Source organism: Rosa rugosa, chromosome 6, assembly GCF_958449725.1.
Source record: "Rosa rugosa chromosome 6, drRosRugo1.1, whole genome shotgun sequence".
NCBI classification, from domain to species: domain Eukaryota; kingdom Viridiplantae; phylum Streptophyta; class Magnoliopsida; order Rosales; family Rosaceae; genus Rosa; species Rosa rugosa.
The window spans coordinates 20,078,077-20,105,730 of record NC_084825.1 but is presented as its reverse complement, the minus strand read 5'-3'; the positions used below and the strand labels follow the sequence as shown (position 1 = coordinate 20,105,730).

Sequence of the window (27,654 nt, the reverse complement as noted above, 5' to 3'; positions counted from 1 at the left end):
GATAAGCCAACATCTTCTTGGTTGTGTACTACATCAATATTCCGTTCCTCTTTATTGAAACGTGTTTCAATCCCATGAAAATACATTGAACAAAACGTAATCGCTTCATTCACAATGCCTCTGCAATGGAACCAATGAAGGAGAATATGATTTTCTTCTTGAATCCCAAATCAAACAAGCATAAGAAAGCATTAAAGTTCATATATACTGTAGCCTAAATGAAAAAAGGAAAAAAGAAACCATAGCAGCTAATTACATAATATACTGCCCTATTACATATCAACATCTCTCTTGATCAATCTGCATTCACAAATAAGGCAATTTTAGTAACTTAATAATAAATCGAGTAAAAACATTAAAACCAGCATCTTTAAGAGAACCGAAAGAATTGTCTAATTACCTAAGTCAGTCAATCCTTATCTCGCTCAATCTGCATTCACAAATAAAGTAATCTTAGTAACTTAATAACAACATTAAGTAATAAACATTAAAACCAGCATCCTTAAGAGAACCATAAGAATTGTCTAATGACCTCTTAATTGGTCTTCTTGTGAACCTGGCTTTCCTCGTGTGCCTTACGGTCATTCATTGTGGCAAACGATCTTATACACAAGGAACAAGGAAAAACTTCAGGAGGAGGTGGTGAAATGCCCCTTCTAGAGTCATCACCATCATGGATCTTAGTAACATGGTTAGCATACCGAATTGTATTCTTCAGGTCTCTATTGCAATCTGGGCACTAAAATATATGAAGACAATAAGCTTAGGGACTATAAACAAAAGATAACCATGCAACAAATTGACATATGTACAGACTTACATAAAATCTGCAGACTTACATAAAATCTGCCCTTGCGCTCATTCAAAGACATTTTTATGCTAAAGAAAAAAGAAAACAAAATAAGAAAGTTAATCATAGAAAACCAGATAATATTAAGAAAACAAAAGGAACGGTTCAAGTTTGAACGGTTCATTCACATTTAGGATTATATGTATGAACGGTTCAAGTTTGACATATTTGGTTCGTCCATTGATTTAATCTAGTTTGATACATTAATGATCACAGATTTGGCTGAAAATTTGCAGAAATAATCTACACATATGGCTAAAAACTAAACGGTTAAGATGTGAATATGTGATCAAAAAGTGAGTCTAATGAGCGATCCCTTAAAATGGTCAAAAAAGAGATCCCTCACTAAAGAGCCATGTGTGTGTGTGTATTTTAGAAGCTACATATAATGAATGCGTTGTTAGTCCAGTTGGTAAGAATACTGCACAATTCCTCCGTGTTCAAATCACCGAAGACCTTTTTAGTTTTTTTTTTATTCTCTGTTTTTGACCTTTCTATTTAATTGAAACTGATGTGTTGCATTTTTAGTCAATTGTTGTACTACATACGAACTTGCCTTGTATTGTTCATGTCGATTGACGCAAAATTATTTTTTTGGATCAGCTTTACTCTATCAAAATAATAATTCATACTTGATCAAAATACTAATTTGAAGTATTTTCTACGGTAAATATTTATGAAAAATAGTGTAAGATACTATTAACCCAAAATTTACTTAGAATAAGTCATCATTGCTAACTCGAAACAGTCCAGAAATAAACACTATGCCAAAAAAGCTAACAGACAACAGGAAAAAATCATTGTGTGATTTGGACGATCTCCGTTGTGTATTGGAGCGTTGTGTGATGAAAAATGGCACAACAGTTCTGCACCGTTGTATGACATAAAAACAGTCGACATTCTTTTTCTATTAGCGTTGTGCCTTCCCTCGGCAGAGCTGCCGTACATCCATGCTGTGCATGGGAGGTGTATGCTTCAGACAACAAAATTTGTTTCAAGCTGTTGTTGGAAAGTATTTTCAGACAACGTTTTTTTGAATTTCACTGTCTTCTGATTTGTCGTCACACTTCAGTTGTAGACTGGTTGTTGTGTGGCTTAGTTTTGGACAATGTAGTTCGTTTTTTACAGTCGTGTGAGTGAAAATAAGAAGATATATTTCTTGTAAAACCATTGTGTGATAAATAAGAATGCATTGTGTGAGTACCCAGATTTTGTGTATTGAGACAACATGACATTGACATGATATAAAATCTGTTGTATGACAATACTGGTCCATATTAGAAAGAAATCTAAATGCAATTCATCAATTGAGTACTCCAATCCATACATTAAAACATCCAATGTACTATAAACATAGTATCTCTCAATCATCCATACAAGAATAACTTTGAGAATATATGTAAAGGTTGATCGAACAGCTGCTCGTCCTTGAACCTCTTCACCAGCTAGATTCACCATCCATTACTTGAAGTCATGAACAATATGATCTGCAAGGAAGAACACCAAACAGATACCAATGATTGATGAAATACTTGGAAGAACCATCAGAGGTAAACTCTCAACCATAATTTACATCCAATTTCAATTTCATACCACAATAAACTGGATCAGAATGAAGAAGTGAACAAACAAGAGAAGACATGTAAAATATCTCATTTTTAGCTCAAATTAAGTTTCAAAGAATCAAAGATATTTCCCTTCTTTAAATCCAAAAATACCCAAATCAAATTGTAAACCTAACAGAGCTAAATTACATAGGAAACAGCAAGATAAGATCAACAAATTCAATAAATAACCTGATATAGGCAAAACTCATCAAGACAATACAACCTAAAGAACCAATATTTCCCTCAAAATCGTTGAAAGAATCCAATTAGATAGCGAACCAGATTATATGACCCATAACATGTTATCAAAAAGTAAACTTTACAGAAAAGAAAAGGAAGCAAAGACATAAAGAAAAGAAAAGGATACTTGACACTAAACTAGAACTAGTTACAGCTTTTTTTTTCTTTGTCACAAAACACAATATGATGTTTTGATCACAAACACGGTAACACACCTACATATTTCCAATTAAGTGTGCAAACAGAACCAGACCCCAAACATAAACAGAACAAGACCTTCACCAATATTGATCAAATTGCAGATACACATGCCAGTTATAGTGTGGCATAGTCTTGATCATACCTCAAGTTCTGTAATCCCCACCTACATAATTTCATTGATTTATGTGGCCTTGTAGGTCTTGCTGCTTACACCACCGCATTAGTTGTAAGATAGTAATAGTGTAATATTCTTGTACACCTTAGAAGCACAATAAGGTATTTTCAACTTGATCAAGACATCATTGATGGAATAATTCCTAAGCTGACTCCACTCCTTTAACTACTTCTTCTTGCTCTTCTCCAGATCTCGTTGTCATTCATATGGAATTCAACACGAACAACAGGACATATCAAGAAGGGAAACACTAATTGCTAGCCTACATAGGTATCTTTCCAATAACATTATAAACTCTATTATGATATTTCAAAAACTACCTAGAACTGCAAATGAAATTAAAAAAAGGCGAAAGAGAAGTTAACCGACCTTGATATTTGCACAGAGGTCTTCCATGTAGTTGTCTGGTATCTACAGAAAAGTTAAAAACAAATCAATAAACTTCACATGCAAGGCTGACTAAAAAAAAACTGGTATCAATTTAATTCATGGTTAGCAAAGGGGGATAGCAGCGGTAGTGGTTAGCAATCAATGATGCAGTCTTATGATATCACAAAATTTGAAAATAACTTTTAATTATGAAAACAGTGGGCAAAGATAGAGAATGTGATTAATCAATGTCAAATATAAACTCACTAACCTGTGTTCTCAATGCTTCTAAATTGTAGGCATAACAGTCCAACACCAATATTGTTCAAAAAAGAGAAAGAGTTCACATACGGCAAGTTAAATTTAATCCACACATTGTTTTCATTGATTTCCATGATATCGATGAAACCAAGTGGTCAACCAAAACCAAGGTTTGCTGCCTCTATCAAGTCTCAGGCAATAAATATTAGACTAGTAACTTTTGAAAAGCATAAAGCTTAAAAAGCCTTGTAATCTCTAGAACATACAAATATGCATTGCAAAATTGAGTGTCCAATGTGCTTTAACAAGTGCATATCCCCTGCTAAATGTATCTATCTTTTCTTCTTCTTTTTTCCCTAAGAAACAATCAACTCTTGAAACTGATATTAAATTCAGAAACTATATCTAGTTTGTGGATCAAACCACACTCATAACATACAAGACTGCAAAGTTACCAACTTATCATAATTAAACCTTCTCATGAATTTTCATTTAGGGACTAAAACAAAGACCCTGCAAAGATTTTACAATTACTAACACATGCCTCACCTTTAAATAAGCTTGAGAATAATATATGGTTTTGAAGTTGAAGAGCATGAGCATAAATCTGAAGCACTATCATGAATATAAAGGTCCTATAAGCTGCCCTTTCATCATACTTACATTCCCACTTTGAAATTCTTGCATGGCAAAACCTCTCGGACCAAGAAACGATCCTCAATTAGAATCGCCTATCCGTTAGCAAATAGCAAACAAGTTACTAATCCCCCATTACTCACTCAATACCACATAGCAAAGCATTGTCCTCAAAACCCAAAAACACAAGCAGAGCATCGATTCAAAATATAAACAAACAAAAGAAAAGCCCGAAAATTCACCAAAAAGAAAAAAGGAAATATGCTCAAAAGGCACCCATCACCAAAAGATAAGGAAACAGTAGAACACCCAAAACAGCAAACAAAACTAGAAACCAACAATAGCTACACATCTTTACCAAAGTAAAACCAGAAACCAACATGAAAATTAACAACTTGAAGATAGAAAACGAAGTTCATGTATCAAAGTAGACAGGGCCGGCCCTAGGCGAAAAATATATATACATCAATAAAATGAAATGAAAAAAAGAAGTCTTCAATAATTGAGATCTCTAAAGAGAAGCCAAACATCAGTCTACTAAACTTTGAATGTAAATACTTGAGCATAGAACGATAAAACGTGGAATCAACTTTGCTCTTTCTTATTTTTCCTTTTCTGCTCGAGATCGACTTGGAACTCCAACTTCCAATTGCACATAATATTGAAAATTGAAAACAAATTAGCAATCAACAGAACCCAGAAATCAAGTAACCCAAAATCAAAATTGAAAAACACCAAATACGTATTTTGATTTGTACCTCAGCCTACATTGATGGAAACCCAAAGAATTTGTATGAACACCGTAGAAGAACATAAGCATAGAGAGGAGAAAGAGTGGTGATGATAAATGATGAGAAGAAATTGAAGGATTGAACAACCATTGAAACCAATTTAAAGGAAGAACCCTAATCTTCAGCAGAACGAAACACCATTTTCCTCCTCTTTCTTCCCAGTACGAAGAACCCACAAATGAAACTAAGTCGAACCCTAATCGAGATGAATCGAGTGATGGTTGAGTAAAACCCTAATCGAACATGGCTGAGTAGAGTGATGGCTGTTCTGAGTAATGGTGTTGAGAGGAGATGGTGTTTTCAAGAGAGATTGTTTTGAAAATCAGCTATTTTGTTGAGAGATGGTGCTGAGAGGAGATGCTCAAGGAAAAGGCTATTTTTTCTAAAGTATTGGAAACACAGCAATTGAAAGATTCTAAGTAGGAGACAAACTCGCTGGCCTAGGTCACTTGGTCACAGCGACAACAACTCTATCATCCCCAAGAATTCCTTTGTAAACAGACCCAAAAGCACCCACACCAATCAAATTAGCTGAAGTGAACCCATCAGTAGCTTTTAGAAGAGTAGCATATGAAACTTGCAAGATGGAGTTCTCAAAAGTGCTTACTTCAGTTTCTTTCCTTTTCTTACGAAGAAGGAAAAGAGCAAGCACTACAGCCAGTCCCAACAAAGTGAACCCGGAAATTAAAGGGATCATTAGCTTCATTCTACGAGACAATTCTCCTCCTTTAGACTCTTTAAGCTTGCACACAGGAAGTCGAAGATTAGCAATACCGCCGCAGAGTCTTGTGTTTCCAGCAACTGAAGTCGCACTTGCATTCCTAAAAACACCGTCTGTTGGTACTACTCCCCAAAACTGATTAAAGGATAGGTTTAGATTCTCCAGGTTTCCAAAGTGCTCGAAAAACTGTGGAATATCTCCTGACAAATTATTGAGTGAAAGGTCTAAATCTAGAATCCCTCTCAATTCCTTCATAGATGAAGGAATGAGCCCTTCCAAAAAGTTACCTTGTAAGTGTAGGACTTCCAAACTCTCACAACTACCGAGGCTACTAGGAAGTTGTCCTGATAACATGTTGTAAGAAACATCGAGTGCAGTTAGATGCTTCAACTTTCCGATCTCAACGGGAAGGGAACCAGTAAAGTGGTTTGTTGACAAGTTTAAAGAAATTGATAAAGAGAGGAGACCAATAAGTAATTGTTGAGGTATTCTGCCATGAAAGTTATTTTGAGAAAGATCCACCTCTACCAACTCGTGATATTCTCCTAGGCTTGAAGGGATGCTACCATTGAGATTATTTCCTGGCAACTGAAGACTGGTTAACTCTGTTAAATATCCAAGAGAAGATGGAATGCTCCCATATAATTTGTTGTTCCCAAGATAAATTTCCTGGAGCCTTAAAACTGTCCCAATATCTGTGGGGATGCTACCAGTGAAGTTGTTTTCGGCCAGATATAGTCCTAGCAAGTTCACAAGATTACCCAACCCCGTTGGAATGCTTCCCTGTAAGCGGTTTCTATGAACCCAAAGCCTTTGGAGATTGGTTGATAGATTGGATATTGATGTGGGCAACATCCCTCCAAAATTGTTGGCACTTAAGTCCAACCACATAAGCTGTGTGGCATTGATCAATTCTGAGACAAAACTCACGTCACCATGTTTACCGCTTCCAAGATTATTATTACCGATAATGAATCTCACAAGGTTAAGGAGATTTTGTAAATTTGGCACCTGTCCAGTGAGTTTGTTGAATGAACATTGAAAAAACACAAGATTTGTTGCATTGGATATTGACCGAGGGATGGCCCCATTAAATTGATTCATATCAACGGAAAAGATTTGAATTTTGGGAAAAACTTTAGTGCCCAAATTTGAGGGAAGACTTCCTTGAATTTGGTTTTGCATCACCTCGAATTGAACTATACCAGAGAGGTTATAAATGCATGGAGGGATGATACCAGACAACCTATTTATGCCCAAAGAGAGAATTGTTAATTTTTTCAACTGGCATAGAGAACTAGGGATGCTTCCTTCTAAGTTGTTAAAACCTAAACCAATCCCCTTGAGAGACGAAAGGTTCCCTAAAGAAGGAGGGATCTCTCCAGTTAAATTGTTGAATTGCAAAACAAAAAGCTCAAGCTTTGACAAGGAACTCAGTTTTGGAGAAATTTTACCCACTAGATTGTTTCTACTAAGGTAGAGAGTGATGAGTTCGAAGCAATTGGATATATTGGCAGGAATGGTGCCATTAAGTGAGTTATTGTGTAGAAGCAATACCTGCAATCTATGCAAATGCCCAATTTGAGGAGGAATTGGATGAGTGAAGCTATTGTTTTGGAGATTTAGCACTCTTAAGAAGCTTAGATTTCCTATGTGTGGAGATATGGATCCCACCAATGCTAGAGACACGAGCTCCAGCTTTGTCACCCTTTGGCCATGTCGTCGACTGCAGGTGATGCCGTGCCACTGGCAAAAATGAAGGGATTCATTCCATGAGCTTGTGACCTGGTTGGGATCGTGCTGTCTTTGAGCTTTGATTGCTAGTAGTGCCAGCCTATCCGTTACATTCCCTTCGTGTCTCGTGGTTAAAGAATGGTTTAGTTGCATGGAGGAGCCATAACAGAAAATGAACATTATGTTTAAGGAAAAGAGATTTTGAGAGAGATTGTAGAGAGAATTGTCCAACATATTATTGAGAATAGGAGCCCTATATATAGGGATTACAAAGTACATATTCTAATGTTACAAGGAATACTAATCTATCTATGATTAGGAATTCTAGAACCTTCTCTCCTATTACTACTCCTAGTTTGATAAGGCACACTAAGTTGATTTTCCTTCAACACTCCCCCTTGTGCCGCTTCAAACTTGGTGGTGACGCTTCATTCGTTGCCTCGTTAAAAACCTTGCCAGGTAACAAAAACCCTGTGGGACAAAAATAACCCTGGTCGAAGGACAAAAAGAGCACAACACGTCCTTCACTCTTCGAGATCGAACATGTAGACATCATAACTCCCCCTGATGTCGATATCTCCCCCTGATTGCTACAATCGTGGGAGTTCGGATAACTTTCTCAATCCGATGCTCTTCACATGTTTCTCGAATGTGGATTTAGGTAACGACTTAGTGAATAAGTCCGCTACATTATCCTCTGATCGGATTTGATTCACTTCAATCTTTAGAAGTGTTTGTTGTTGCTGATTATAAAAGAACTTAGGTGATATGTGCTTGGTGTTGTCGCCCTTGATGAAACCTAACTTCATTTGCTCAATACAAGCTGCATTATCCTCATAAATACATGTAGGTTCATCCGTGGTAGACTTCAAACCACAACTTCCTTGAATATGTCTTATTACATACCTTAGCCATATACATTCTCGTACGGCTTCATGTAGAGCAATAATCTCTGCATGATTTGAGGAAGTAGCAACAAGGGTCTGCTTTGTAGACCCCCAAGATATCGTAGTGCTTCCCATGGTAAAGACATAACCCGTTTGGGAGCGACCTTTGTGAGGGTCAGAGAGGTATCCTGCATCAGCAAAACCCATCAAAACATCATTGTCGTTTTGATGGAGGGGGATAGGGTGAGGCCGGCCACCCTTGATGGTGGTGGCGGCGTTGCCGGCAACATGGCCGGCCACTATGTTATGGTGGACGGCGGCTCCATGCCTAATGGGGTCCGATCCCATTCTTCCGTCATTCCTCTTCTCTCTGTAGGGATAAAATAGGCCCATATCAATCGTACCTCTTAGGTATCGAAAGATTGTCTTTACACCAATCCAATGGCGGCGTGTTGGCGCAGAGCTATGTCGAGCTAACAAGTTCACTGCGAATGAGATGTCTGGTCTTTGTGCATTGAGCTAAGTACAATAATGCGTCTATTGCACTTAAATAGGGCACTTCGGCCTCTAATGGTTCTTCGTCCTCATCCTCTGGACGAAACGGATCTTTTCCGGGCTCAAGACGACGACCGATCATGGGAGTACTCACAGGCTTTGCTTTATCTTCATTAAAGCGCCTTAGGATTTTCTGAGTATATGCAGACTGATGGATCAAAATCCCATCACTACGGTGCTCGAGTTCTAAACCGAGACAAAACCGTGTTTTCCCAAGATCTTTCATCTCAAATTCGGATTTCAAATATTTAGCAGTTTCCTTCAACTCATCTAGAGTTCCAATTAGGTTCATGTCATCGACATAAACTGCTACGATTGCAAATCCGGAACTTGTTCTTTTAATGAACACGCATGGGCATATTTCATTGTTAATATATCCCTTCCCAATCAAGTAGTCACTTAGACGGTTATACCACATCCGTCCGGATTGTTTTAATCCATATAGTGAGCATTTTAATCTTATTGAAAACGCGCTCCGTGGTTTAGAGCCACTTGATTTGGGTAATTGAAGTCCATCTGGAACCTTCATATATATCTCTGAATCTAGATCCCCATAGAGATATGTTGTAACCACATCCATAAGCTGCATGTCAAGTTTTTCGGAAACTACCAAACTGACAAGGTAGCGGAACGTTATAACGTCCATTACTGGAGAATATGTCTCCTCGTAGTCGATTCCAGGGCGTTGTGAGAAACCTTGCGCCACGAGGCGGGCTTTATATCTAACCACCTCATTTTTCTCATTACGCTTTCTAACAAAGACCCATTTATGGCCAACAGGTTTTACATCTGGGGGTGTCTGCGTTATAGGCCCAAATACCTGTCTCTTTGTTAGTGAATCCAATTCAACCTGGATCGCATCTTTCCATTTAGGCCAATCCGCTCTTCGTTGACATTCTTCAACAGAGCGAGGTTCGATATCATCATATTCTATGATTCCTTTTGCAACATGATATGCAAACGCATCATCAATTGCCATAGAATTTCTATCCATCATCTCATGTACACTAGTGTAATTTATGGAGATCTCTCTATTCTCTGGAGTTGGTTCTGACATTGGAGCGTCCCCCAATGATGTCTCTCGGACATAACCATAATCCGGAATATTCTCATGAGATGGATTATTCACATCGATGATTAATGGATTATTTTGTGCCAAACTCGCTTTCTTTCTTGGGCGAGAATCCATCGAACCTATAGGCCTCCCGCGCTTCCTGGCAGGAGCCATGGGCCTAGCCACAACGTCACCATCACTGTGAGAGGGGACGTTGGCGCCATGCTCAATTGCCCTTGAGATGGCGTCATGTCCTCTAATTTTAGGGACATCAATCCTTGCAGGCACGTTTGTAGCAGGTATGTGTGATCTCGTCACTTTTGCGATATCAGAAAACGCATCAGGCATCGATTCTGCTACGTTCTGAAGATCGAGAATTCTCCGCACTTCAATTTCGGACTGTGCGGTTCGGGGATCAAGATGAGACAGAGTGGGGACAGACCACGACAATTCCTGTCGTTCCTGTTGAACATTGATGTTCTTATCTCCCCCTAACGACGGGAAGACTGTCTCATCGAAGTGACAATCCGCAAATCTTGGGGTAAAGAGATCGCCTATCAAGGGTTCTATGTAGCGGACAATAGTTGAAGAGTCATATCCAACATAAAAGCCTAATCGTCGTTGAGGACCCATTTTGGTGCGCTGTGGCGGCGCAATTGACACATAAACTACACACCCAAATATGCGTAAATGTGAGACATTAGGCTCATACCCAGTCACCATCTGGGACGCAGAAAAGGGTTGAGTGGCAGTAGGCCTCAGACGAATAAGCAGAGCTGCATGCAATATTGCATAGCCCCAAGCAGAAATAGGGAGATTGGTGCGCATTACCAATGCCCTAGCGACCATTTATAGTCGTTTAATGGCGGCTTCTGCGAGACCATTTTGGGTGTGAAGATGAGGAACTGGATGTTCAACTTCAATCCCAATGGACATGCAATAATCATCAAAAGTCTTTGATGTAAACTCCCCAGCATTGTCTAACCTTATAGACTTAATAGGATGATCAGGGTGGTGAGCCCTTAACTTAATAATCTGTGCTAGGAGTTTAGCAAATGCAGCGTTCCTAGTGGACAATAGCATGACATGTGACCAGCGTGTCGATGCATCAACCAACACCATAAAACATCGAAATGGTCCGCATGGTGGTTGAATAGGTCCACAAATATCACCTTGAATTCTTTGCAAGAATGGTATATTTTCTTTAGTGTCCTTTGCATAGGATGGTCTCGATCCTAATTTTGCTAAAGAGCAGGCTTTGCAGAACGAATGATGGGCTTTAGAGACAACCAATGAGGATTTTGGTTTAGCCATGAAGTCACAATTGACTTTAGAAGTAGAAGGAGGAGTCAAACAATGATCCATGGCGTCAATGCCATGTTGTTGCCGTAGGGGGTAGACGGCGCCGGCCATAAGTGGCCGGTCTTGCACAGTCTTGGCGCCGTGAGGCGCAGGTGCATCTCCTCGAACCAATTTTTGGTTTTTACTTCTCTTCGTTCTGAAGAATGGATGTCCGTGTGAAGTCTTTAATATACGGATCATCATATCACGACCTGGGTGTCCCAGACGGTCATGCCAAAGCCTATATGTGTCAGAATCCCATAAATCATATAACATGATTGGATTCAATTACTCGAATAGTGGTTGCATACAACCCACTAGATCGACACATAAGTTTCTCTAATACTCGTTTATGTCTGTAGTCATTAGAGGTGATGCAAAGGAACTCTTGTCCATTCTCACAATGTGTTTCCACATGAAAACCATTGGCTCTTATATCTTTGAAGTAATAAAGTTCGAAAAATATGTCCATGACATGAGATAAAATAAATCGATACTTTATTAATAATAGCCAATGATTACATCAAAGTTTCGTGACCATAATCTAATCCAAAGTAAAATCAAACATTAGACAAATTGTAGTCACTCAATTCGTTCGGTAATTCCAATTAAATATGACCAGGGAAGTAGAGAGAGATGTCGGTGGAGCAAAGCTCTCTTAAGTACCACTAATCTCAATTACTTTCCTAGACATCATACTTAATTGAGTACGCCTAGAGGAAAAGAGATAATCCAATAAGTCATTTTATTGATTAAGGCATAATTGCCATTACATAATTCTTGGAAATTAAAAGACTATTCTAAATAAAAATCTGCGGCATTCTATCTTCATCGCCAGATTTAAAGTCTTTTATAGCTCGATATATTACCATTGATCAGGTACTCCATAAAATACCATGAAGAGGATGCTCTCTTGATTGAGGTGTATTGACACAATACATATGGTCCCTAGAACCAATGGAGTTGGAATAGTGCAATCATGGCCCAAAATGGCGCCATGGTGTCCAACCCTATACCCTCAACGTCATGACTCCTATGGTCATGTTAGGGTTTTCTCAATCAATTTGTTATTTTGTGTTTTTCCACAAGCATGCATAAATAATATGATGCAGAGAGCCTCCGAACAATATTTCATAACTCTTTCAAAGTTATAGTGAAGCAGATATTATTCCATCGTGCTTCTATGTTCGGAAAGTTGTGAATGTTACTAAAACGTTCACTAGGCGCAACCCAAAGGTTGTTAGCGTTATCCTCATTCATGTACTCAAACTGGAGGGCCATCTTCATGTGGCACTTCATCAGGGTAAATGCCCTGGAATTTTCTATCTCAGTTTGTGAGTCTTGAGCGGTTCCTTTAGAACAGGGCTCTTGGATTGTAGGCAAATAAATATCCCGTGCCCGTAGAATCCAATGGAGTAAAATCGAGCTCGTTCAAGTCTTACATCCTGAAAGGAAAGCAAGAACGTATTAGTTTCGGAGTCAATGCTTCCACGAAAACTAATATAAGATTTCTGAGCCTTAATGCTACCAAGAAATCGATTTCCAAGAATATTTAGATTAGACCGAAACAATGATGTTTAAATGGTCAAAATCTATGCTCACGAACGCTCTTAGTCCGTAGCTTACGAACGCTCTTAGTTCGTTAAATCGATGCTTACGGACGCTCTTAGTCCGAAGTCTTACGAACGCTCTTAGTTCGTTAATTGCGTGAATCCCCACGATTCCGCTTTCTCAAGAATCGAACCCACGTTATAAGAAAGGTGGGATGTAGAAGAAGGGAGGTTGCAAGTCCCCGAAGAAAAAGAAGGAGGAAATTAAATTTCAAAAGCGGCAACTTTAACTTAAAACTTACTTGATGAAATTCGGAACAGATTCTCTTCTGAACAGCTTGCACTTCAATTGGTGTACCGGTCTCAAAACAACTCCGATAAGGCTGAAATTCGGAGGTCAGATGGAAAAGACAGAGACGAACAACTTTGATGAAGAAAAGATTTTGATCTGAGGTTCCAAACTAGACGTTTCGGGGCTTGCAAGCAGACGGACGTGCACAGGAAAGGAGAAGGATGCAGTTGGTGTGCGTTGGTGATGCAGGGGCAGCAGACGTGCAGTGGTGCTGCAGGGGCAGCAGGGATACGTGCGCAGGGGCGCGTAGGTGCTGCAGGGGCAGGCGCGCAGGTGAGGCTAGCGTGGGCTAGTAGCTGCGGTGATGAAGAAGATTTTTGGGTTTTTGGTTTTTGGTTTGTGGTTAAAGCTCGTGCTGATAACGTGTTTAAGGAAAAGAGATTTTGAGAGAGATTGTAGAGAGAATTGTCCAACATATTATTGAGAATAGGAGCCCTATATATAGGGATTACAAAGTACATATTCTAATGTTACAAGGAATACTAATCCATCTATGATTAGGAATTCTAGAACCTTCTCTCCTATTACTACTCCTAGTTTGATAAGGCACACTAAGTTGATTTTCCTTCAACACATTAATTGCATTAAACAATGAGTGTATCAAAACCAATTTCACAACGAAAACTCCCTTTTTTTTTTTTTTTTGTGTACGTGTGTATTAACTAAACAAAAGGATAGGTGAGTTCCATTTGATGCATATACAAACTAATTTATAGGATGGGAAGATGGACAACCAACCAAAACTCCTTTCTTTCCGACTCTTGTTTTTGAAAGACAACCGTCGTTAGTCCCATGTATTAAAAACTGAGTTATCAATACCAAATTCAGAGCCAAAACCTGCACCGGGATTTTTTTATTTTTTATTTCGGAACCAAAGAGAGGGAGATATCTGTGGGTGGTTGTTGGGTTATAAATCAGGTACTGAGGTACAAGTTCAGTAGAGCCGTAACTATCAATCTGTATAATTTATGATCAAGATGAGCACTCTTTGGTTGACATAATTATTGCTTTCTTGCGAAAGACAACTGACTAGTGGCATGGTGTGGTTTACCAAACACGACTGCTTTATTTCTTTTCTCACATCTATTGTAATTTCCTCCATCAAAGTAAAATATCGATCAGTTATCAAATAAAATAAAATAAAATATCGATCATAAGGGAAGAAGAAGCACCGAGACCAGTAGCAGAACCAATTACAGCTAGGAAGACTTAGAATAGATGATAAGGACAACGTACCACTGACGACTTGCTTCGTGCTTGCAACTAGTACCAGAACTAGTAGTGTAGTTTTTTTTTTTTCAGTAAAGAGTACTTGCGCTATGTAATTAAGCACCAAGAAGAGTAGGCAGCACCAATATAAGTCATCATGCATATTATTTCATAATTTGGAGAAGAAAATGAAACAAAAGAGGGTGACCGTTAATCATTTAGATAGTGACTCTCTGATAAGCTATTTCTATCCCCCTAAATAGATGCACAAAAATGCCTATAACTTAACCCTACAAGATCGAAAGTATTATGGGTAAGTAGGGATCGTTCCCGCAAGAGATTGTGGTCTAATCACTAATCTAAGACTCAAAATAAGATAAAACCCAAACTATCCAGTTAAAAAGATCTGACTGGCAGACGACTCAAAATTATTCTAAATGTCACGAAAATTTATAGACAGACTCTAGACATAACAAACTAACTACTGAAAAAGTTTTATCATTTTTGAAGAAGTTTTGGTTGACGAAATAATTAAATAAAAATGAAACACTAAATGACTCTGAATAGAACGAATATTTGTTTCAGGGTTTTGAAAATCAAAGATAAAACAAGTTAGTGGATTTGCATCCATCACCAATCAATCATGCAAACCAGTCATGTTCACCCTAATATCATTTATCTATGGATGAAGATACTCAAGTTAACCTAACGCCTGAATTAACATATTCTTTTTCCTTACTTGTATGCTAGGTGAGAGACGCTCTACACCTAACCTATTTTTTAAAATGCAACCTAGGTTGACGCAACTCTAGTTTTAACACAAAAAAATCATTAAGAATAAGAAAAATGAGACATCACAAAATATCATGAGTACGGCGCGTCTCAATTAACCTAGGAACCTAATCACTTGCTTTATAGACAATTTACTACTCTAGAACTCTCAACGGAACCCTCTTAACGAGGCACATGCAATGATTATTCTTAGCAATAGAATCCTAAACATGTAATCTAAGTTTTACAGCAAAGAAAACATGCAAATTAAGAACTGATCATCGGTGTAGAAATAGAAATTAGGTTCTCATCTAATAGATAAACAAAACTAATTAAAAGTCGTAACAAGTTTACAATTATGATTTGGGGCTTCAACAGCCCCAAACTACTAAAGAGTTAGTTATTTTACTCTCTTTCTCTAACTACTTCCAATGCCCTTTTCTTTACCAGTTTAGGTTTAAGTTGTATTAGAGACTCTTCTTTTAGCCTTGTCTCTTTATTTTGTAATCGAAGGAAGAAAAAAAAGGGAAAATGATCATTTACCCAATTTTGGGGTTATTTAACCCCACTTACCCAAACACTCTAAGAGATTTCTCACTTACCCAAACACTCTGAGAGATCATTTCCCTAATACCCAATTAAGTATTTTTTTTTATTCCTTTTTATTTATTTTTGGGACAATTTTGCCCTCTCTTTCTTTGTCACTTAGAGAGACAAGTCATCGGAGACCTTGCCGGACTCTGGTGACGAACTCCTGCGACCGGTCACCGGAATCCCGAATCCGGCTATCGGGCTTGTGACCGGATTCCGGCGTCTGAATTTATTGCCCCCTAATAATACCCAGTAACTATATTATTGCCTCCCAATAATCATATTATTGCCTCCCAATACTCTTTTTATTGCCTCCCAATAATCATATTATTGCCTCCTAATAATCATATTATTACCCCCAATAATCATATTATTACTCTCCAATAATCATATTATTGCCCTCAAGTGAATTGCATAAACTCCCAAAACCAAAATGAATACACTACAAACACAATTGATCAATTTATATGTTCAATTGTACACGTTCATTTTTTTTTTCCTTTTTTTCCTTCCCCATTCTCGAAGCTCACAGTATACCAAAAAAATAATAATGAGGGCCCCTGAATTGCTCTGGGCACCCACTCGAGTGTGAGGCCGGCTCTTTTTTTCGCCGGTGCTTCCCCGGCAGCGGTTTGGAGGTCGTGACCGGATTGGACGGCGGAAGATGCGACCGGCTTGGGTTGGAGAACTGGGCCGCGACCCTTGTCTTCATTTTCCACCTCCGCCGTCTCACCCCTCGGAAACAAACTCAATCTCGGACTTGACCCAGACTCAAATTCGAACTCCGGTTGCCTCTCCAGCATTACTCCCGATCCTCACTGATTCCGATCCCGTTCCGGCGACTCAGGACCTCAACTCCGCCGTGGTCTCTGGTCTCTGCGGTGACGGGCACTGAGCCAGCACGCTGCCAATCGGAGATTGAGGCCAACGGCGACGGCCACGTGTTCGGGTTCTTCATGCTATGTCCACCGGTGAGACTGGTTCTGAAGGAGCGATTCAATTTCGCCATGAATCAGATGAGAGAGAGTCATGCTGTGGATGGAGAGAGAGACTGAGGGGAGTAGTTATTAATTAAAATGAGGGCAATACTGTCAATAGATGTTAGATTGGGTAAATGGGAGTAAAAAACTCTTAGTAGAGTAAGTGGGCAATTTTTAGGGCTGAAATTGGGTAAGTGGTCACGGTCCCAAAAAAAAAGGCATATACTCATATAGTAATAACCCAACGAAGAGAAGAAGGCATGTGATGGAGATTTTAATAGTTCTGACATAATTCATTTGAAACGACATGGTTAGTTCCGAAAGCTCTGCTCAATTTTTTTTTTCTTGATACAAATGGGACAATCATCCCAAGAAGAAAACAACAAAAGAAAAACTACCTCTAGCTCTAGGAGCCCCAACTATATCATCCAACAAAGTTTCAGTGACCAAGGCTGGAGGATCATGAAGAATGCAAATTCCTTAGGCATGAAGGATACAGTCTTAGCCAGTAGATCTGCAACAATATTACGCTCACGATGATTGTGCTTCCTCTGAATAAACTGAAACTCTTGCATCAAATTCCTTTAGTCATATTTAATGTTCCCAGTGGATGAAGATCAATACTGTCACTATGAATCAAATGAGGTTAATAAGAACAGAAGAGTCAGACTCAACTTCCAACCTAGTGATCTTTAAACTCAAGGCCAGGTGCGGACCATGAAAGAGACCCCAAGATTCAGCTTGCAGGACCTCACCAGCACCAACATTAATCATAAAACGACCACACCAACACCCAGAATCATCCCTTATAACACCACCTGCTCCAGTAGCTCCATTACTGACTCTTGAACCATCAACATTAAGCTTCTGATTACCAGAACCAGGTTTAAGCCAAGATATCATTTCAACATGCCTAAGCATCTTCACATTAGTCTTAGCAACAGCCTTGGACCATTCAGCAACACAGTTAAAGATAACTTTAGGAGGGTTATAAGGATAATGAAAATCCAAATCAAACACATTCGTGCATGTCCATTTCCATAAAAACCAGCAGCAGAAAATGAAGAAAATGTTCCAGTTCAAGTTATTCATATAGTAACCTTTTTGCAACAGAATAACAGATTAGTGAAGATCCATTCTTCCCAATTTAAGTTGAAAGTAGCTAACATATTAGCAGGGATATCAAAAGATTGCCACACCTGTTTAGCCTTGGGACAATCACGAAAGAGATGTGACATAGTCTCCTGAGTATTGGTGCAGAACTGGCAAGACGGATTAGCTGTGAGTCTCCTTTTAAAGCGCTGCTCATTAGTTAGAAGCTTACTTGAGACAAAAGACCAGAGAAAGATCTTGAGTTTGGGAGGGATAGGGAGAGACCAATTTCTCAACCAAGAGTAATTTTGAAAACCCTGCTCATCACAGAGAATTAAGAATTTTGTAGGCAGATCTAACAGAGAAAAATCCCAGAAGAGAAGTTCTGCCAAATAATCTGATCAGGTAAATCATAGTTAGCTACAGGAATAGCAATAGTTTTATCAATAATGTCTTCTGGAAGATTGGCCCGTAACATAGGCAAGTTCCAACTTCTATCACTCCAAAAGTCTTGCACAGAAGAGTTTAAATCAATGACATCATGATGCAAAGCATTTTTAAGGATACCACAGGGAGACCACTTATCACTCTAGAATTTAGCCTGATCACCATTCCCAATTCTCCAACTCAGACCTTTCCTTAAGAGATCAGCACCATAGACAATACCAGACCAAGCGCTTGAACAATTCAAAGCTTTTTATAACTTTCCTGCAACTCTCCTGCAAGAAAGACTCCGAAAGCTCAGCTCATTTTTAAACACTTGATATGTCAATTTCTATAAGGAAACTAATCTCTCATATCTTCTATATTAAAGCTGATTGTCCTAGATGTTAGTTGTACAATAGCTGTAGCTTTCCTTCTATGTAATATAGGTAGTAAATTGGTTCCTGACTTGTAGGAACTAATTGTAATCACACTTGTATAAAGGAAACGATTCTGTATCAATGAAATTATCTCTTCAGCCTATTGGTTTCTCATTCTTTCATGGTATCAGAGCAGGATTAGATCCTGACTCTTCTCATCTGCTGCACTCTAACTTCTCATGTAGCCTAACCTCCATTTCCTCATCGTTCCAGCCAACATGGGTAACGACGATGTCCTCTCACCATCACCCAAGGATCACGGCAAATCAAAAGCCGATTCCTCCAATCCTCCTGCATCTGAGATGTCAAAATCTGACCTCTCTAATCCCTTTTTCACTCATCATTCAGATCATCCAGGTCTAGTCCTAGTCTCTAAGCCCCTGAATGGAGACAATTATGCGGGATGGAGAAGAGCTATGACCCTAGCTCTGAATTCTAAGAACAAGCTTGGTTTTGTGAACGGCACAATAAAGGCTCCCTCAGAAGAGACAGACCCAGAAGGCTATGCGACTTGGTCGCGTTGTAATGATATGGTTCATTCATGGATCATCAACACTGTTGATTCAGAAATCGCCGACAGTGTCATCTACTATCCTACTGCACACGAAGTATGGGAAGATCTTCGTGAACGATTCTCCCAAGGTAATGCTCCACGCATTTTCAAAATTCAACGAGAAATCGCTTGTTTCCGACAAGAGCAATTGTCAGTTTCAGCTTATTATACAAAATTGAAAGGCTTATGGGATGAATTAGCTTCTTATTCTGAGACATCTCGAGGAGCACAGGCAGAACAACAAAGACTTATGCAATTTCTCATAGGGCTGAATGATACTTACAGTTCTGTACGTGGACAGATTCTTCTGACGAGTCCTTTGCCAACAGTCCGTCAGGCATATGCAGCGGTCTCTCAGGACGAGAAACAACGTTCACTTGGCACCTCTCATCCAGCAGCGGAATCATCTTCAAGCGCTGCAATGGCAGTGCGCAATCCTGGAAGACCCAATTTCAATTCAGGAAGAGGTGGACGTTTTGAGAAGACTGATCGGCATATCCAGCGTCCAGAACGCAATTTTGCGTCCCAGGAAGGACGCCGTCTTGATACTGAACGGCGACAAGGCTCCGGCAGGGGGAGACCTCATTGTACCTATTGTAGAGATCCAGGACATTGGGTACAGACTTGTTATCAACTGATTGGGTATCCCCCATGTCACCCCAAAGCGAGGCAAGGCACAGGTTTTTCGAAGCAATCAAGAGCAGCTCCTTCGGCAAACCAAGTCTGCTAGGCTGTTGAAGATGGTAGTGGGCCAACCGTGACACTCACTGAGGCCCAATTTAAACAGTTTATGACTGCTCTTAGTAATCAGACTTTGAAGCCCAATTCCAATACCAGCTCAAGTTCCAAAGCAAACGTCGTCACAAAACCAGGTTTGTCCAAGGTCGTTTCCCGCAATTGGATCATTGACAGCGGTGCGACTGATCACATTACTTCATCTACGCAATTATTACACAAAAATAATAATTGCTCATTACCACCTGTTCTATTGCCTAGCGGAGATAAGATTAATATTGCTGCTAAAGGATCATTACCTTTTAGTACCATGTTTTATCTTCATGATGTGTTATCTGTGCCTAAATTCAAAGTCGATTTATTGTCGGTTAGTCGATTGATGAGAGGATTAAACTGTTCAGTGACCTTCTACCCATATTGGTGTATTTTGCAGGATCTGGCTACGAGGAGGACGATTGGTTTGGGTAAACAACGCAACGGATTATATTATTTGGTGGCATTAGTGACGGAGAAGTCCAAAACCAGTCCTTCCTTTTCCACCGCACGCCCAGCTTGTCATCTTACCCTCACCTCCACCGATTTATGGCACAACCGCTTAGGGCATGTGTCATCCTCTTGTTTAGGTTTCATTGCTAAGAATTTTTTGCATGTTTCCTTTCCGTCTAATAATGCTTGCCATATTTGTCCTTTGGCCAAGCAGAGTCGCCTATCTTTTAATCCTAGTACCATATCTTCTGTCAAACCATTTGAAATTATTCATTGTGATATTTGGGGTCGATATTGATTTCCTTCTATTTCTGGTGCTCATTATTTTCTTACCATTGTTGATGACTATACACGTTTTACTTGGATTTTTTTAATACGCCATAAAGATGAAGTCCAATCACTCATTAAACAATTTTTTAGCTATGCTATCACTCAATTTGATTCTCGCATTAAAACTTTCCGTAGTGATAATGATAGTGAATTCTTATCTCTTTGCTCCTTTTTTAATGATAATGGTATCGTTTTCCAACATTCTTGCGTTTACACGCCTCAACAGAATGGGATTGTGGAACGTAAACATCGACACATTCTTCAAGTGGCTCATGCCCTCAAATTTCAGGCACACCTCCCTTCTCAATTTTGGGGGGAGTGTGCCCTTACCGCAGTCCACATCATCAACCGCTTACCTTCTCCCATTCTTTCTTTCAAAACTCCTTTCGAACTTCTTTATTCGAAACCTCATTCTTTCTCCCACCTACGTGTTTTTTGGCTGTTTAGCTTATGCTACTAACGTTAATCCCGCTCATAAATTCGATCAACGTGTCATTCAGTCCATTTTCATCGGGTATCCCATCGGTCAAAAGGCCTACAAGTTGTTTGATTTATCCCGCAAGAAGGTCTTTACTAGCCGCGACGTCAAATTTCATGAGCATATTTTCCCCTATTCCACTCAGCCCAGTTCTGTTGTATTATCATTGGGCCACCAACCGGGTCCAATTCCCTTGCCCCCTGACCCATTCACTTCACCCTCTAATTTTGACTTTCCTTTCTCTCCACCTGCATCGCATTCTCCCAGTCCCCCTGTTTCGTCGTCTTTTTCTCCAGCCACCGATCCCTCCAGTTTCACCCCATCATCTCCGCCGTCTTCTTCGCCGCCCCCACCGCCTCCACCACCGCCCTCTCTCCGTACTTATTCTCGTCGTCGTTCGACGAAACCTCCTGTCACCGACTTCGTCCTTCTCGGTCCATCCCACTCTCCTTTGCCTGTTTCTCCTTCTTCTCCGGCGCCGGCCTCCCCCCCAGTGCCGCCGCCGCTACTCCCGCCGCTTCCATCCCCATCCCCTGTCGTGCCCATTCCTGCCCCTGTCATTGACCCCGACTCTCTACCCGATCCTGACCCTATACCCGATCCGGCCCCTCTCCGTCGCTCCAGCCGCCTGACACGTCCACCGGACCGCCTCACCTATCATGTCTGCTCCACCGTTTCCTCAGACCAATCGTCTTCTTTGTTGCCGGGTCCAACCAAAGGTACCAGCTACCCCTTGGCCAATTATGTTTCCTATCATCGGTATTTATCGCAGCACCTCGCTTTCACGGCTATGATCAGCCCCGTTACCGAGCCCCGCACCTATTCTGAGGCTGCTGTTTATCTTGAATGGCAAGCTGCTATGCTTTCCGAATTATAGGCTCTTCAAGCCAACAGAACTTGGACACTAACTCCACTTCCGGCCGGTAAGGTCCCTATTGGATGTCGTTGGGTTTATAAGGTGAAGCACAAAGCCGACGGTTCCGTTGAACGGTATAAAGCCCGTCTAGTTGCCAAGGGTTTTACTCAGTTGGAGGGAGTCGATTATCAAGAGACCTTTTCCCCTACTGCCAAAATCATTACTGTCCGTTGTTTGTTGGCTTTGGCTGCAGCTCGTGGTTGGCAATTGTATCAATTGGATGTGAACAATGCGTTCCTCCATGGTGATTTGACGGAAGAAATTTACATGTCTCCTCCGCCTGGTCTTCGGCGACAGGGGGAGGAGCATCTGGTATGTCGATTACACAAGTCTTTATATGGTTTGAAGCAAGCCTCACGTCATTGGTTTGAGAAATTTTCTGATGCTATATGGTCAGCCGGGTACGTCCAATCTAAAGCTAATTATTCATTATTCACTAGAAAGCATGAGGATTCATTTACTGCACTTTCGATTTATGTGGACGACATATTGATTACCCGGAATGATTTGGAGACTATTGTTGCACTTAAAACTTTCTTACATAGTCAATTTTGTCTCAAAGATCTTGGAGACTTGAAGTATTTTCTTGGTATTGAAGTTTCGACTTCTAAACGTGGAATTTTTATATGTCAACGTAAATATGCTCTGGAGATTATTGAAGACGCAGGGTTACTAGGAGCTGCACCTGCAGATACTCCCATGGAGAAAGGTTTAAAGTTGTCTGATCATAGTGATTTGCTCAAAGACCCCGGAAAGTACAGAAGGTTAATTGGCAGGCTTATATATCTCACTGTTTCTCGACCTGACATCACTTATGCAGTCCATGTCCTAAGCAGATTCATGAACCAACCTAGAAAAATGCATTGGGAGGCGGCAGCATTGAGAGTGGTGCGTTATCTAAAAGGTGCCCCTGGACAAGGTGTGTTCTTTTCTTCCATTAATGATCTGAAGTTGAGAGCTTATTGTGACTCTGATTGGGCGGGGTGTCCTGTCACTAGAAGATCTACCACCGGATACTTTGTCTTTCTTGGACCTTCTTTGATTTCTTGGAGGTCCAAACGTCAAAAAACATTATCTTTGTCTTCAGCATAGGCGGAATATCGTGCTATGACAGGAACATGTTGCGAGTTGACTTGGTTACGTTATTTGCTTAGAGATCTGGGCCTATCTCTTCGTGAACCAACCTTGCTATTTTGTAATAACAAGGCTGTACTACACATTGCAGCCAATCCGGTATTCCATGAGCGAACTAGACACATCGAGATGGATTGCCACTACATTAGAGACAAAATTTTGGATGGTTCTGTGGCCACGAGGTATGTGAATTCTGCTTATCAGCTAGCCGATGTTCTTACTAAACCTTTGGGGAAAGATATCTTTGTTCCTATGATTCGCAAGTTGGGAGTGCAAGACATCCACTCTCCAACTTGAGGGGGAGTGTAAGGAAACTAATCTCTCATATCTTCTATATTAAAGCTGATTGTCCTAGATGTTAGTTGTACAATAGCTGTAGCTTTCCTTCTAAGTAATATAGGTAGTAAACTGGTTCCTGACTTGTAGGAACTAATTGTAATCACACTTGTATAAAGGAAACGATTCTGTATCAATAAAATTATCTCTTCAGCCTATTGGTTTCTCATTCTTTCAATTTCTGCTAGTATGTATGACGCAAAATGTTATATCAATTCGGTACTGAAAATCAAGTCTGGAAAAAGAGAGAAAAAGGATAATCAACTTCTTCCATTAGAAGAACAAAGTAACTGACATCATTTTGCTACAACTGCGGACCTGGATACATGAAACCGATAATTAAACTTGTACGTTAATATTATGCATCCACCATAACCTACATTTGTAATCAAAAGTAAGCATATAAACAAGAATCTAAGATGAGCAATTTAACTATCTGATTCAATATCCATGCCCTCCACAGAGTTGCTCACTTTGAAATCAACCACAGCCTTGTCAAAAGTGTTGCTCACATGCTGGCACATCACCATGAGATCCTGGCATGCATCTTTGAATACATCTTTTGTGGGATCACCTGTAAAATTCATTAAATGGCTAGGTTAAGACTAAATTCAGAATTGCAATTCTTAACAATATGTCTGGAAGCACATGAGCATCTTTTCTGGACTGTAAATTGAGCAGGCAATTTTAAGTTACACAACTGATCGATTGGCCTGAAAGACAGAGGCATAGACATAATCTAAGTAGTAATCAACCACCTAACAAAGCAGTAAAATTTCGATGCATTACATTTTTTCTTGAATATATAATCTATCAGTTGATGTGGGGATATGTGCTCTATATTGGAGCTGCAACTCCCTACCAAACTAGAATTTTAATTCCTCCAAACGTCCATAATTATATATAAGTTAAGATAATAAGTTTTTTCTTGTTTTTCTTAAAACAAACTGCTCAGGTCACTTTATGCAGCATTCTCAATTGTTCTACTAAAGCACTAATAGAACCATCTTTCTATAGTGCACTGATGAAGCAGCTCTTTCTGTAATCAAACTTGTTCAGAATCTGCAGACTCACAACTTGGCTCTAATTCACATATATGATTAGGCAATAATATCATATGCACAACGGGTGCATTTTGGAGATACAACCAACTGAATAGATATTAAAGTTGACCAGTAATAATGTAAGCGAATACCATTTGCATCAACCATTTCCACCAGTCTCTCTCTTAAAGGGGGGAAATAAAAATCAGAAACAATCACAAAAGTTCATGACAGAACAAAATCATTTTATTGATATCTCATATACCTAAACATATATTGCAAAGAAAATATACACATATACACACCTGTAGTCTGGATTCTAATATTAACTCGGTTATCTGATGGATGAGGAATGCTGTACCCACAGAATTTCGTCCTTGGACTGCAGGATAAAATTAAAGCTTCTTAGATTACCATTAAGCATATAGTATAGTTCTTCCTTTTATTACCAGTACCACTACTTTTAGTACATCATCATTCCCAAGCACGAAAAGCAAGAGTAGTTCACTGCAGAAACGTCAATAACAACTTTCTATTTATAATTCATGATTTGACATGTAAGAACTAGAGCTAACAGTATAATAGGTAAATAATTTAGTTCTAGTTTATGATAATGAACTAAATTAGAAAGCACTTACTCCTGATTCAAAGGAAATCTGACAGCATTTGCGAATGTATGATCCTCATCAACCAAAGAGAATGTGGATTGGGTGGGATCAGAAAGGGACCCATGCCAAGTTCCATTTCTTTACAAAACCCTGCCTGCCAAAGAAAAAAGAAATCCCAATTACTATATCAAACTAAAAAATTATTATTAACATCTGGGATCCTACATTTGAATCATTTTATTTCATTTTGTGCCAGGAACTTTGAATTCCCCAGTTGCATTGAACTCTACCCAACCCAGAATTCACATTCCCAATCAGAAATACCATATCAAACCTAGGAGATTTCTGGCACTAGAACTAGCCGGAGGAGAACCAACATCCGTCATCTCAATTTGAAAATTCTAGGATGAAACGTTTTTCTGGGTTTCGGGGATTGATAGACACGTTGCAATCCTTACTGGGCAGAAATCAAAAAATTCACACAGAAAGCACAATTTTGGTTATGCAGTGAAAACCTCAATTTTGAGATTAAAAACACTGCGGGGCTCTTACTCTTGAGAACCCAAATAAAATCAATCAACTTATTGATGAAGGATATGGTTCTTTACAAACACATATAGCTCTCTACGCGGCTACAATCTCTAGACTCACTAGAGAGGTGCTTGTCTTGAATCTTGACCTTCTTCTTCACTTGAACGATCTGCAAATATCGCTCCACTTGCACCACCAATCTTCTCTACTGATCTCGAGAGAATCAATGCATGTATATGAATGAATAATGATTTCATGGACTCCTATGGAACTCTTTCTAAGCAAGCAAGACACACAATAATTCTTGCATCAAAATCCCTACACAATCAACGCTGCTTTTCTGAATATATTGAGGAGAAAATAAATTCTCAACAATTAAGACTTAACCCTAATTGGACTCCTACTAGAAAAGATTTTTTAATAAAAGATATCCAATTAAAATAAACAAATCCTAAATCACCTAGGACTTCAAAAGAACGATTTTATCAGTTGAAAAATATCTTTGTAAAATAAAATCTAAAAACCAAAAGATACTTTCCAAAATTGGACTCCCAAAAACGTAGGGTTGACTAGGACTGACTCGGTATGCATGAGATGCAATTACCTGAAATTCTGCGAGATCAGTTTTGATGAACTTTGTAGGCTTCTTCAGTGCTTTGTATAGGGATGCCAACATATCAAGTGTAAACCTTATACCTACACAATTCTTTATCTAACTAATTCAATATTCAAATATATTGAAATTTGAATGCAGAATACATACATCATACCCAGTCAGAAAGAGCATACCCAACCTAGCTAGGAAATCTGAGTAAGAAACTGACAAGTCATAGATTAAACCAAAAAAAAAAAAAAACTGACCCGAACTTGAACAAGAGTTGAGAAGAGTGAGTAAATATTGAGCAAAGATTATGAAGAGATGAGCCGAAGAGGAGTTGCTGCAGAGATGTCCAACAGACGATCAAGTGATGGCTCTGTTTTGGACAAGAAGAAGAGAAAGATTTATAGGTTTAGAAAGTCCAATATACCCCCTGCGTATCCAAAACATGTCGTTTATACACGAGTGTGAATGTGACTAAATCGTAATTTGCCCAAGAGAATATGACGCTGCCAAACCTAGTTTGGACTCTGGAGTAGCATGCACAAGTACAATTTGGTATGTCGATCAGGAATCCATGGTTTAGATGTCAGTTATTAATTGCCTAATTGGAAAGTAACCTATGATTTACAAGTTGATTATTTTCCGGCCTGCAAAACTTTTACTTATTATCGCTCGAAAATCTTAGTCCTTTGGCATTGCATTGTTGATGGTGTATTCTTTCCTATCGTATTAGTGATCTGAAAAAAAAAAAAAAAAATTAATAAGAGCAAGTTCACTCGTTGGATTATTGGGTCAGATATTGTTCACTGTTTTATTATGTTTGTTTCCACCCGTTAGATCTAGATCACTGGATTAGTTTGGAAACTGACTTGGATCACTCTCTAGGTTATGAAACTGACCTATAAACGTATGCGGACCCAAGTAGGGGTAGTGGCCCCAAGTCAATTTTTTTATTTTTTTTTATTTTTAAATAAGGTTTCATTTTTATGATATTTCTTTGTTTTGCCCCCAATGAAATTTTTTTTTTTTTTTTGTTAAATGGAGCTTCATTTTTATATTATTTCTTTGTTTGG

General features: G+C 39.3%; 2 protein-coding genes across 2 annotated transcripts; both read right to left on the bottom strand.

Annotated features, from left to right (window-relative positions):
• Positions 1-5,575: 5,575 nt before the first annotated feature.
• Positions 5,576-7,765, bottom strand: LOC133716354 (putative receptor-like protein kinase At3g47110). The gene has a single exon (XM_062143065.1). It carries the CDS (start codon positions 7,763-7,765, stop codon positions 5,576-5,578), a length of 2,190 nt encoding a protein of 729 aa, XP_061999049.1.
• Positions 7,766-24,029: 16,264 nt separating this feature from the next.
• LOC133716353 (uncharacterized) lies at positions 24,030-25,776 on the bottom strand. Its single transcript, XM_062143063.1, has 4 exons — positions 25,745-25,776; positions 25,480-25,587; positions 25,147-25,223; positions 24,030-24,372 (listed from the first exon to the last, which is right to left on the bottom strand). The coding sequence occupies exons 1-4, from the start codon at positions 25,774-25,776 to the stop codon at positions 24,227-24,229; spliced, it is 363 nt and encodes a 120-aa protein (XP_061999047.1). The 3' UTR covers positions 24,030-24,226.
• Positions 25,777-27,654: the final 1,878 nt, after the last annotated feature.

Excerpts from the sequence above, each read along its gene's own strand:
- LOC133716354 (XM_062143065.1), bottom strand. The coding sequence starts at position 7,765 with ATGTTCATTTTCTGTTATGGCTCCTCCATGCAACTAAACCATTCTTTA.
- LOC133716353 (XM_062143063.1), bottom strand. The coding sequence starts at position 25,776 with ATGGTATTTCTGATTGGGAATGTGAATTCTGG. Across the intron at positions 25,588-25,744 it reads ATTGGGAATGTGAATTCTGG|AAATGGAACTTGGCATGGGT; the intron begins GTTGGGTAGAGT and ends GGTTTTGTAAAG. Across the intron at positions 24,373-25,146 it reads TATTAGAATCCAGACTACAG|GTGATCCCACAAAAGATGTA; the intron begins GTGTGTATATGT and ends TGAATTTTACAG.